This window comes from Colossoma macropomum, unplaced genomic scaffold, assembly GCF_904425465.1.
Source record: "Colossoma macropomum unplaced genomic scaffold, Colossoma_macropomum, whole genome shotgun sequence".
Taxonomy (NCBI): Eukaryota; Metazoa; Chordata; class Actinopteri; order Characiformes; family Serrasalmidae; genus Colossoma; species Colossoma macropomum.
This window is the reverse complement of record NW_023494803.1, coordinates 17,538,774-17,551,742: the sequence shown is the minus strand read 5'-3', so window position 1 is coordinate 17,551,742 and position 12,969 is coordinate 17,538,774. Positions and strand designations below refer to the sequence as shown.

At 38.5% G+C, this 12,969-nt stretch overlaps 1 protein-coding gene across 1 annotated transcript in view; it reads right to left on the bottom strand.

Moving 5' to 3' along the window:
• LOC118823245 (ryanodine receptor 3) overlaps positions 1-12,969 on the bottom strand; it is a 282,056-nt gene that overhangs the window by 11,640 nt on the left and 257,447 nt on the right. Inside the window, exons 89-97 of the mRNA XM_036592700.1 lie at positions 9,995-10,076; positions 6,598-7,910; positions 5,450-5,505; positions 5,096-5,273; positions 3,829-3,915; positions 3,230-3,409; positions 1,600-1,730; positions 600-642; positions 164-291 (exon numbers count right to left, since the gene is read on the bottom strand). Coding sequence (XP_036448593.1) covers positions 164-291; positions 600-642; positions 1,600-1,730; positions 3,230-3,409; positions 3,829-3,915; positions 5,096-5,273; positions 5,450-5,505; positions 6,598-7,910; positions 9,995-10,076 — 2,198 coding nt within the window. The remainder of the gene's footprint in view (positions 1-163; positions 292-599; positions 643-1,599; positions 1,731-3,229; positions 3,410-3,828; positions 3,916-5,095; positions 5,274-5,449; positions 5,506-6,597; positions 7,911-9,994; positions 10,077-12,969) is intronic.

Below are 12,969 nucleotides of genomic sequence, written 5' to 3'. Positions count from 1 at the left end.
TAATTAACAAAACATAGAATTTTGGGGCTGTTCAAATTTTGCATACAACTGTGTAGTGTGCCAGTTCTTATTAAATAAAAAAACAAAAATTAGGAATATGACAAGTGACTTCAAAGGCATGGTGGTGTATCCTGTTCAAAATAATCTTGCACGCTTTCCTCACCAGGCCACCAAGGAGGCCTCTTTTGCGATGGCCTCTTCAGTGGGGTTGAAGTCCAGAGCGCTCTTGTCTAGACCGAGAAGCTCAGCAATCCGCTCTGCCCCGTACAGGTCTCCATACTTATTTATTACCTACAGGTAAAATTACCAATCAACAATTAATAAGTGGTCTTAGGTTTCAGCCCCTCACCACAATGCTTACTTTCCTGCTGCAAATGCTCCATTCATTTTCCATTCTGTCTTTGAACTACTGACCCTTACACAACGATACAAGGTTACAAGGCTGCAGAATGGGAGAGACTTGAACTGTACTCTTTTCAAACTGCACTGTAGTTTCCAGTTACAGTTTGTAACACATTAATGAAGCTCAGACAGTAGCAAAAATCATCAGTTTCTATTTATAATCCTATCAGTGGATAAAAGAGTTAAATTCTACTTGCCTTGCGTTTGACAAACTTATCCCAGTAGTTATTGGGGAAGGATCTGTGCAACACAAAAAAGGAAGGAACAATCTGCTTCTAATTCATGAAGACCACACATAAATCATGTAAATATTTTCTTGCAGTTTCTTCAGAAATTATGTACAAAGAATGCTTTAAATGTGCAATGCGTCTATCATTATATTATTAAGTCAGAAACACCTTATAGTAAGGGTAGATCAGCTGGCAGGAATTAGGGTAATCACTCAGGAATAACTCATCAAAAAAGCAATGAGCCAATGAGAAGGGGCAGAAGAATAAGTCATATATTAACATCCACACGGGAAAATTACCAGTAGATGAATTGTTCAGGTCTTTCTATTCATGCCACATCATAAATTTAGTTTACACATTTATGTACCCTTGTTCTATACTTTGCTGAGCAATTCAGCTTTGATTCAGATTTGTTCTGGCCTAACTTGATCTGTCCATCAATGTTCTATCACTACAATACCCAGCATGCAATACATAAAGCAACCATTGTGAATTCCCTCTACAATAATAAAGATGGTACATACATCAGTTAATGTTATTGTAATATACCCTTGTGGTTGTTAATATATGACTTATTCATTAGTTCCTGCTCATTGATATAATACTTTCTATTGGGCTATTCAAATGTTACATGCCTTAACAACCATGACTTCACCCTTACTGGAAAGTGCTACCATTAAGGCAACAGTGGTCCTTAATTGCTTCTTGCTCTGCACACTTTAGTGTTACTCTTGCTCCCAACACACCTGATCCAACAATTAGCTACTTAACAAATACTTCCTGAGTGGAAGTGGGTGTATTAGAGCAGGAAACAGTAAAATGTGCAGGACCAGGATTGGGAACCTGTGCATTAAGGTCATTTGTTCTTCATAACATGACTGATTCAAGAGTGTCCAGATGAATTCTCAGAGCAATAACAGCACTGGACATGGCTGAAGTGACCTGAGATATTTCCTTTCGCACTTACGGTGTGTTAATCACAAGTCTGTCCCATTGCCCTTTGATGTCATCATCTGAAGGCTGCTCAGTGATATAAAGACCATCAAACTCAAGTTTCCTGGCGATTTCCTTCTCCCGCTTAAAAACCACCAAGGGCACCTATACAGGATAATTAGTTTAAAAGTATCAGTGGCTCATAGTGTAGCATGCTGACATAGTAAACAAAACTGCATTTTCCATGACAATTTACATACACATTACTTTTCTTAGCATTTACCATCTGAGAAACTGTGAAATGTAAAGTCTCTGACATTTTGGCACATTTCACTTCGACATAAAACTTGACTCTGCAGGCTGATTGATCTTGTGATGAAGCACCTAAATACTGACACAGCATGTACCTCTACATATTCATTATTAAACACAGGTAAACTATATGCTCCTAATGTCATTGTTGTTGATGTTGGCAAACTTGTGTGCTACTAAAGCTGTTTTGCTGCTGTTAAATTCTATAAACTGATCTTCCCACTCTGATAACTTCACCATTAACTGAACTGCATGGGGTTAATTTTTTGTTATTTAATCATGAGCATGCACCAGCCATTTATTTTCACTGCAGCGTTTAATGAAAACATCCAAACTGCAATACCCAAGGTACAGAATCTGTTTTTTGAACGCATGAAATGTCTGCATTTAAGTTAGAGAGCTTATATAAAATATAATTATATGGCATGTTAGTTCGGTGCTATCATAACACTGAAATTCACATTAGGATGCTAACGAAAATTTGCACTAGCAATGTGGCAAACAAGGAAAAAAAATACAAAGAGTTAATTACAACGTGTTTACATTAAACACTGCTGTGTATGACATGCTTGATAGTGCATGCTCACGATTTTATGACTGTATATGGTTAAAAACGCCACGGCACAACAGCCACACCCCCTACCCTCTCCCTTAGTTGAGACAGCCAATGACAGCTGTAGTCATTAGAATATAAATTCAAAGTGCAAGGACATAACTTGTTCTTTACAGTTGAATAAATAACATTGTACAAAGACTATTAAGATCTCGTTGTCTTTCAAAGAGCACAAGCAAATAAAATAAAATGCCAAAAGGAACACAATATGTATCCTTTCACACATAAAGTTGAATGCAAAAGTTTGGGCACCCCTGCTCAAATCATGTTTTGTTGATTTTCTAAGAGAAAGCAAGTTAATACATCCAGAACACACTTCAGCACATTTTTATACACAATAACTGTTATATACAGAATTTAACATTTTGGGAAAAAATGTGAAAAAAGTTATAACGTGGTATATTCGATTTTTTTTATAATATGTTAAACTCTTAATATTTAAACTCTTAATATTAAAATAAAATAATACAGTTTGAAGAAAATCAACCAAACGTGTACTTTGACTGAGGGCGTTAAAACTTTTGCATACAAATGTATACAAAATATTATCTTTAACTTGTTATTGAAAAAAAAACTTTAATTGAAGGGAACATGCTGTAAGTTTGTGTCAGAAGTAGTAACAGATTGCAATGATACTTCCATCACAGAAGTGGGAGGTAGCTATAAACAGCTAAAACTGTTTGTAGAAGCTCCAAACATATAACTACATTTGTTTGTACATGTGTGAATGTGTGTGTACCTTCAGATAGTAATATCCCACCACACAGAGGAAGGAAATGACAGTATGTAGCACTGCTAAGAAGCGAAGTGTGGGTGCCATGTAGCCAGTGCTTTCCTGCAGAACAAAATACTCTACACCATCCTCCTCATCACCTCTCCCTGTCCATGGATCCACCTCCTCAGACTCCTCACCAGTCACCTACACATGTGCATGCAAACATTTTTTCATCATAAAATGTTACATTTGTCATCATAAATGTCATCACAACGAAGAGAGGACATTGTACAATAGTTTAACACCAGTTAATGAGCTGTATTTGACTGATGTTTCACACGTAATCATATCAGTAGGAAAGACAGAACAATAATTCTGCAAACTCTCAATTCTTAGAGTTACTTTTGAAACTGTGATGTTTCCTTTTCGGGCTTTTGGATAATGTGCTCTGGATATGACTGTTAGGATAATCAACCTGATACATTATCACAGCTAGACCTATTCTTTAACAAAAAGGCACAAGTCATTAAAACATGCTGTATAATGAAACTATCTATCATGCAGATTAAAGGAGGGAGGAAACAGGCAATAAACAGTTCAAATGAGAGAGCCAGCTGAGTCACCTTGTAGAAAAGCAGAATGAAGTTGATGGCAAATGCCACAAACAGAGCCAGGAATCGCAGGTTGTAGAAGTTTCGTGCTAGGTAATTCTGCAAACATAAAAGATGCAAATTAATCTGCAGTCTTTCAAGGTATGGCAGAAGTGCAAGGTTAATATAAGGATTTGCGAAGACATTATAATAATTCAATACTGCTAAAATTACACCTGATCTATCCCAGGTTCCCACAGTATTATCATCGTGCCAGAGTATTATCATCATGCAGAATGATGCCGAAAATACAGCGAGTATATTACATATGTAAATACATGAGGTTTTATGTTCTTTACACATTTTGTGTGACTGTGATTGGCTAATTTAATTTAATTATGAAGTATTTTAGAGTTAGTTTATTTCAGAATAATAATATAATATCAGAAGATTTCAGAAGATATCAGAAGATATCAGAAAAACAGAAAAATGTTTTTGTTCTGTGAGGCTGTTCCAAACTCACAACAACTAAAGCAAAACTGACTAAAATATTTAGAAGACACTGACATGTTGTTATGACTCTAATACCTGATATCAACCACTTAGCAAACAAAAGCATGGTAATGAATAGTGCGGTTTTCAATAATTTGAGTGCCCCTGCATACACTCTATGGCCAAAAGTATGTGAACATACTAATTATTCAGTTCAAGTGTTTCGGCCACACGCACAACCAACAAGTGTATAAAATCAACCACATATACTGATAACCACATAATACTGTCATAAGATGCCACCTTTGCCACAAGTCAGTTTGTAAACTCTCTGTGTCAGCTGGAGTGGTGTAAAGCACACTGCCACTGGATTCTGAAGTGATAGAGACATGAGGAATCATGCTTCACTGTCTGGCAGTATGACTGATGAATGTGGGTTAGGCAGATGTCAGAAGAACACTACCCACTAAAGTGCACAGTGCCAAGAGTAAATTTTAGTGAAGGAGGCATAATGGTCTAGGCCTTCTTGTACAACATCAGTGCCTGACCTAACAAATGCTCTTATGACTAAATGGGCACAAACATGCTCCAAAATCTTGGGTAAAGCCTTCCCAGAAAAGTGGAGGTTGTTATAGCTGCAAAAGAAGTGTTGGGGGGGTAACTCTACATTAAAGCCCCTGGTTTTGGAATGGGATGTCCAACAACCTCATACAGGCGTGATGGTCAGGTGTCCCTCATCTTTGGCAATACAGTGTACTAAATAACATATAGCTGTTCCATCATGTAAGCTTATCATAAAACTGCTCACCAGAATCTTAGTCTGATAGATGTCCAATCCAGCAAAAACGCTGGCCATGAAGACCTCTGGTTCTTCTTTCTTCTGCCCAGGTCTCCGCTTGGTTGGCTTCTTCTCTTCATCCGATGGGGGTTCTATGAGAGAATCCTCCTTCCCTTTGTCTTGGTCCTTCTTCTCTCCATCCTCTGCACTAAAAACATAAACACACACAAGCTGATTGCTGCTTCCCGTAAGTGGGATGCTTAGGCAGTTTCATGAAGACTGTGGAAGAGAGTGAAACCCATGTACAGCATACAGAAAGTAAACAGTAACCTAAGACATGTTTAGTTTCAAAGTTATTTCAGAGCAAACCCTTTTTTCACTCACTCTTTCTCTGATTCTGTTTTTGATTCACTTTCAACTGCCTTCTTACTCGCAGCTTCCTGCACAGAGAGGTAGAGAAGTGTTTCATATTGTTCCATCAAAAGCCATTCTGTATAAAATATGTAGGACAGGTAACCAGTAAAATGTTCTGCCGTATGCAGCACAAAGCATAACGGACTGCATTAACACATAAATGCATCCCTTGGGGCTCTAGCAACCCAAGACACAGTACTGTGCAAAAGTCATAGACCTCCCCTCATTTATTTAATTTCCAGTCAAAACAGTCATTATGCGTAAATTATATTTTTCAGCATCAGAAAAGAGCAGAAAACATATGAAAGGTTTCAAAATGCATTATACACCACTTTCAATTTTTTTCCCATGACAAGCGTTTTTGGAAGTGGGCTTCCCACATGCAGCAACTGCATGATTATAAATATGGTTAATATCACCTTTCTTACAGAAATAAAAATGTGTATTCCAGTGTAAGCCAGCTGTTTTTCTTTTTAAAAACTCATCATATGCTAAATTGTTTTAAAATGATATACAGCATTTTGGAATTAAACTCTTCTTATTTTTAACTGAAAAGTACACAGAGGTATCAATGATTTTAATATTTCTTTTCAGGAGACTTGCTTTCAGTTTTTCAGACATCTCCACTGCAAATTTTCTTCTTTTCTTACTATTTTTTTCTTCTCAGTAACTTCTTGACAGCTACACATCCTTTCAGACTCATAGCGCTGAGCTGTCTTCTCACAGTGGAAGGATGGACAGATCACCTGTGGATTTTTTCAGAATTGAAGGAAGGGCGCAGCTTGATTTTTCCTACCTCTCAAAGATAAAAGCTTTGAGTATTGTTAATGTTACAGTTTTGGTGGTCTTCCTGGTCTTGTATGGATGCGAGTCTCATTCTCTCTATATATTTTAATAATGTGTGGAAGCTCCTATTTATTTTGTATCTAATTTCATCAGAAATATCTCCTGAAAATGAATAAGTTGTACATGATGGTTATTCTGACCAAAAACTAAATAAATGAATGGTGGTCTCTGACTTTTTCATAGTACTGTCTATATCATTACTATACCAAATACATAAAAACATTACTTAAAATGTTCAGAACTTAAAGAAAGCACATTCTGGAGTTGTGCACCTGGGCTTTTTTCTGCCGCACAGCAGCAGCTAGAGAAGGAGAATCCATGCCAACCACTTCTGACACGTCCCCCAGTCCAGGCTCAGCCCCATGCTTGCCCCCCTCCTTCTTGGGCTGAATACTCAACAGCTCTGACATGAGGTCCACTTCCACTTGGTCTCCCTCTGCCATCTGGCCAATTTCCGCTACCAAACAAGCCTCGTTTGCCTCCAGCTTTTCAGTCTCTAGAACATCTCCATGGACACCAAACTGAGTGGGGTCCGGCATGTTGCCCAGGATATCTGTCACCTTCATGTTCTTGGCACCTTCCACCAGGCCTCCGCCAAACAGCGTGGACCACAGGATGTGGAAGAAGCCCCAAACCAGGTTGTAGAGGAAGCGGAAGAGGCCGATGAAGATCCTCCAGAAGAAAGAGAAGAAGCCACGGATCATCTCCCTCACGCTCATTTTACGGAACTTCTTGTATTGTTTCTTCATGCTCTTAAGGGTTAGCAGCTTGCGAAGGCTGCACAGGTTCTTCCTCATGGATACACAAGCCATGGTAAAAGCTGAGAAGGATTCCAACGTTCTCTCTTCTTCTTCCTCTTCTAGTTCTTCAACCACACTCCGCAAATCGTCTTCGTCTTCTTCCGACCGTTCCACAGCATCTGGTTCTGATATCAAAGAGGCCAGTTGCATTTCAAAGATAGTGTCCTCACAGAAGTTTACAAAGAGTTCCATCTTCTCTGATTCTCCACCCTCATTAACTACGTCAAAGATGAACTGACGCTTGGATTCCTTGACTTGTGGCTTTTCCCACTGGGTTCTGCTAGACTCACTAATCTCAAAGTAAACTCTTTCAATTCTTTTGGCGCCGCCCATGATCTCGATGCGGCCCAGAAACGGCTCAAAGTAGTTGAGGACACTCTCGGCCAGATTCAGGAAGGCTGCCAGACGGGAGTCATGGGGCATGTGTTCCGACAGGTTGGTGAGCAGCACGGCCACGTTGAAACCAATGTCCTTGGCAGGCTCATGGAAGCGTTTCACAAACTCCACATAGTTGAACATGTCGTTCTCGTCCGCCTCAGCACAAGAAAGCAGGAACTCAATTTCAGATTGAGAGTACTGCTTCTGATTCTCCATTGATTTCTGGAACTCTCTTTTGGAGATGACTCCTTTGCCATCAGCGTCATGCTCTTTGAAACTGTCAGAGGTGGTGAGATCCTTCAGCTTGAGGAACATGTCAAAAAATTTGAGGATCATCTCCACGTTGCTGGAGGATTCCACCAAAGTATCCACCATTTGCTTGCCAATGGTTCCATTTACAACATTACCTAGAAATAAAGTGAATAGTTAGTGAATCAAACGCGCGTTAATCTTTTAAACAACAGGCTTATTATTCAGTTATTAAGATTAAGACTTTTTTGTTCAGTAACTTCTCTAAAATAATCAGTTATGTATTTATGAGTGTGAAGAATTAAATTGAGAGCCTCTGCAGTTTAAAGTTTAACCAATGTTACGCCCTTAAACCCCTTAAACACATTGGTCTGTATGTGGGCCCACAATTGACCATTTGCAAAATTCTGTCAAGTCCCACCTTTCTTAGTTGTTGCTACATCAGTCAAACTTAGAGCTTAGGCTACCTGCTAGTAGCACTTGTACTAACAGACTGAAAAATAGAACAAATGGAAATTCAGAAGCACATAGACGGGAAATATTTTTCATTAAAAAACTGGCTTTACAAGATGATTAGTGCCAAAATAAATGTTTAAGAACTGACAAAGTATAAATATTCGAAAAACAATAATTCTGGAAACCATGTTTACATTAATCAAACTAGGGAAATCATTTAGCCATGTTAAAATGACAGATTTTTAATGTCTAATAAAGAGAAGGTTTTAGTGACAGAAGCTACTGCTTTAGATGAGCTAATACTAAAGCTAACACCCAAGCTAGACAAAGCAATAGCCTACATAAGGCATTATATGATAGCATATGTAAGGCATTATATGCTCCTCAGCAACACCTTTCCACCATGTCTTAATCTAATAATTCTAATTTACTGCCACCACCGTTCTCACTGCAGGTTTGTACAAAGGAGTTTTTGCTTCACTTTACAGAGAAAGTAGCCTTTAAATTTGATTGTGATTTGCTCAGAGGCACGTTAATCATAATTCTGCAAACACTCAATTCAAGTCCTCATTCTCATAACTACATAGCTTACATCCCATATGGAAATTCAATATACGGCCTATTTGGCATATATTAGCATGCATGGAATTCCCTTATATCCAGGTTGGATATATATAGGATATATATCTCAACTGGCCACTTTCAAATTTGGGACTTATATTTCATCCATCTATCAGCATATACAAACATATATGTGAACAAATATATTTAACAATATATGATACAAAACATGATTTATATATGGATGGCATATATTACTCATATATGCTAGATTTATGTTATATGTTAAGTTTTTTTTATTTTATGTTTCTTCCACATACTTCCTAATGAAGTGAAAATTAATGTAGTAGCTACATAACAAAACGTAAACCTTAAAACATGCACACTGTAAGCTGTGCAATTAAAAAATTTCAACATGAAAAAAATACTGTTTCCTAACACATTTAAATAATGTAATATTTAAAAGCAAAGAGACAACAATATAACAATTATAACTACACTGGGATGTGTTTAACCATGTATCTGATATATATATATATATATATATATATATATATATGCACACATGGCCATACGTCATATTTTCTTATGGGACATCAGTTGCAATTAGTTATTCAGTAATCTTTTAAGATTAATTCTCAAGAACTCAGTAGTGAGCCTTTCCAACAAGCCAGTTTAAGGGGTTCATTTGAATCACTGCACTGTTTTTCTCTTTTTATTGGAGGTGTTTAGCTTTTTGTAAAATAAGATGGGTTGTGAAAATCCCCAGTGTACCTAGTTTCAGTATTTACTTTGCTCTGAGGTCTGTGACAGGATGCTGAACATATACTGCCACGCCGAGTAGTCACCCTCATTATCTATTACCCTTGTGGATCTGAGGCCTAGCGGTTGTTGCTTTGCTCTTCACCATGGCATACCAAGTCATTTACAATAAATGGTTCTGCTTTCTCTTAGACAAATATCCACTGATAACAAGCACAGCTGAATTTTTTTAGGGCTGCGCTGAACATTAATAGGTCCGCTGGGAAAAGTTACTGTTTGAACAGTGGTTTGAAAACTGCTGGACTGCTCTTTAAATGTGGCAATGTGGTGGTTGCAATACAAAATAGAAGAAACAAATATCCCCCAACGATCCGACTGATCGCACAAACAACAGTTCCTGTGAACAGAATGTAAATGACACATTCTGTTTGCTCATTATTAAGCAAAGATTGCATAAGAGAACCTTCCAGAAGGGACAGCAACATGACTATCATGTCCTTCTGCAGATCCATCAGCTCCTTCAGCAGCTCAATCTGGCTGGAGTCCTGGAGGAAGAAAGAGAAGAGATGTAAAAAAAAAAAAGCTAAAGGACACGTTTTCTCTCGTCTTTTCTCGCTGCATAAATTAAAAGGTCAGTGTCTCCTTTTGTCTGGACATGTCGATAAATGCCAGTATCTTAAAGAAAAATGAACACTCCAGGTGCCAGTATTCGAATACCAAAACCAATATCTGATTATTTGTTTGTGTGCATTATGGGGTGTTATTACGATGTACTAGGACAATCCGACATTCGATAATTAAATAACATGACATGGTATGACACACAATAAAGCTTTTGATGTACATTCAATACTTAATAATTCATGATTTCTTTACATTACTTTTGTGAAACAGAAACATACACCAATCAGGCATAACATTATGACCACCTCCTTGTTTCTACGCTCATTGTCCGTTTTATCAGCTCCACTTACTATATATGCGCACTCGTAGTTCTACAAATACAGACTGTAGTCCATCTGTTTCTCTGCATACTTTGTTAGCCCCCTTTTACCCTGTTCTTCAGTGGTCAGGACCCCCATGGACCCTCACAGAGCAGGTACTATTTGGGTGGTGGATCATTCTCTGCACTGCAGTAACACTGATGTGGTGGTGGTGTGTTAGTGCGTGTTGCGCTGGTCTGAGTGGATCAGACACAGCAGTGCTGCTGGAGTTTTTAAACATCTCAGTGTCACTGTTGGACTGAGAATAGTCCACCAAAAATATCCAGCCAACAGCGTCCTGTGGGTAGAGTCCTGTGACCACTGACGAAGGACTAGAGGATGACAAACACAAACTGTGCAGCAGCAGATGAGCTATCGTCTCTGACTTTACATCTACAAAGTGGACTGACAAGGTAGGAGTGTCTAATAGAGTGGACAGTGAGCGGACACAGTGTTTAAAAACTCCAACAGCACTGCTGGAGTCTGTAATTTTAGAACTACAAAGTGCACCTATATAGTAAGTGGAGCTGATAAAATGGACAATGAGCATAGAAACAAGGAGGTGGTCATAATGTTATGCCTTAATTGAATTAATGTTTTATATTATTGTGGCATCGGGGTAGAAGAAAGCACAGAGGATGCCATTATTTCAGCCCAGGAAAATGCTCCTGAAAATGCTTACTGAACAAAGCAGAGAAGGCACTTACAAACAACCAGAACAGCAGGCAGGTCACTCCAAGCCATACGATTACATTTTATGGTAGACACACAAAGCCCCACTATCTTACCAAGATCTCAACACAACACAGCATAACCAACACACATTTTTTTACACACAATTTTTTCAGGGGGTGCGGAGGGTGGGGGGGCAGAGCTTGAGGCACAGTTTTGCATACTGTGCCCCTAAGGCCCGTTCGGAAATGTGAAATGTGTGGCAAGATGCCACAATATATTGATATTCTCAGTGTTGAAACGTGACTATTAGAACTAAGCCTTCAATTTGGGTCACAAATGTCAAAACAGGAAAAAAAACCCCTCTACAATCATGCTAATCATTATCCGTTAATGCTAAGCAGCAGTCTGTTAGCGTTAAGATAATGGAAATTCTCGCTATTAATTTTTTTTTGGTCATTATAGATTAAATACTGACATCTGAAGTTTCCAAAAGATGTTCTATGTTTAACAAGAAGATGACAAGAAGATAATCCATTGATTAGGGTTCCACTTCTTTTTTCACAGACAGTAATGTATCTAGGACTTCCAGATGTTTTTACCCCTCATAAAATTGGCCCTCAAGGTTCCTCACTACTTTTTATATTTCCTAATCTGTTGGATATATATTTATATTTACGAACCTGTTCCTAATACCTGTTCATTAACTCTAACAGATGCTGTCAAAGTTAGCAGAAAATCAATGTACATCCTTAGCAATGAGCAGAATAAAGCCTTTCTCCTCTCCCCAAAAGCTGTCCATAGAGGGCTTTTTTATTCACCAACAGGCCAGTTACTTTGTCTCAGAAGCAGATGGTGGTGAAGGATTGACTCATTCTGCTGTTCTGCAGTAGCTCAGGTGTGCTCACTGCAGGCTATAAATCTGAGAAGGAGCTGTGATTAGGTAAATTCACCTGGCCCGTCTGTCCAGACCCCCTGTCTGCGTCATCAAACAGGGGTCTCAGCAGCTCTGAGATTTAAAATCTCAACACTAGAACCTGCTGAGCTAGAAACCTGGTTCTTATTGCTATTTGTTATAGACGTGTTTTGCCTAGCTTAAAGGCCAGATGTCTAAGACATGGACTGGACAGTGGATGGATTAGTTTTACATTTCTGTGCAGGCAGAGACATCTAGTGGTCACTGTAATGTTCATGAAAAAAAGACAATTAGCAATACTTTTGTTTAATGATATTATTTACCAGCAGGTAGATTAATCAAGAAAACATTAAAATTGAAGAATAAACTTCAACAAATATTGAAGAATCGCATATTACTGTCTAGATCAGTGTTTCTCAACGCTGGTCCTGGAGGCATGAGCCTGCACATTTTAGTGCTTCCCATGCTTTAATACACCCACTTCAGCTCAGTAAGGGGTCAATGACAATGTCAAACATCTGGGCCTAGTTTCACAAAAGCATCTTAGTGTTAAGATCATCTTAACTGGTAGAGAGAATGTTCAGAGTGATGCTCGCTCTACAATTTAAGAATCATCTTTGTACTAAGATGTTTTCAGGAAAGCCAGACCTGATTATTTAGATGTGGCCTGGCAGAAAGGCAACACTAAAATGTGAAGAGCAGTGGGCCTAGAGGACCACGGTTGAGTATCACTTCATTAGCAGTGACAGGGTCTTAACAGCCTGTTTCTGGATCTAGGGATGGGCAACATGTCGTCTATACTGTTTTGTGGAGATATGCAATATAAATCATGATATTTTATGGGCTCCCGAGTGGCACAACCATCTA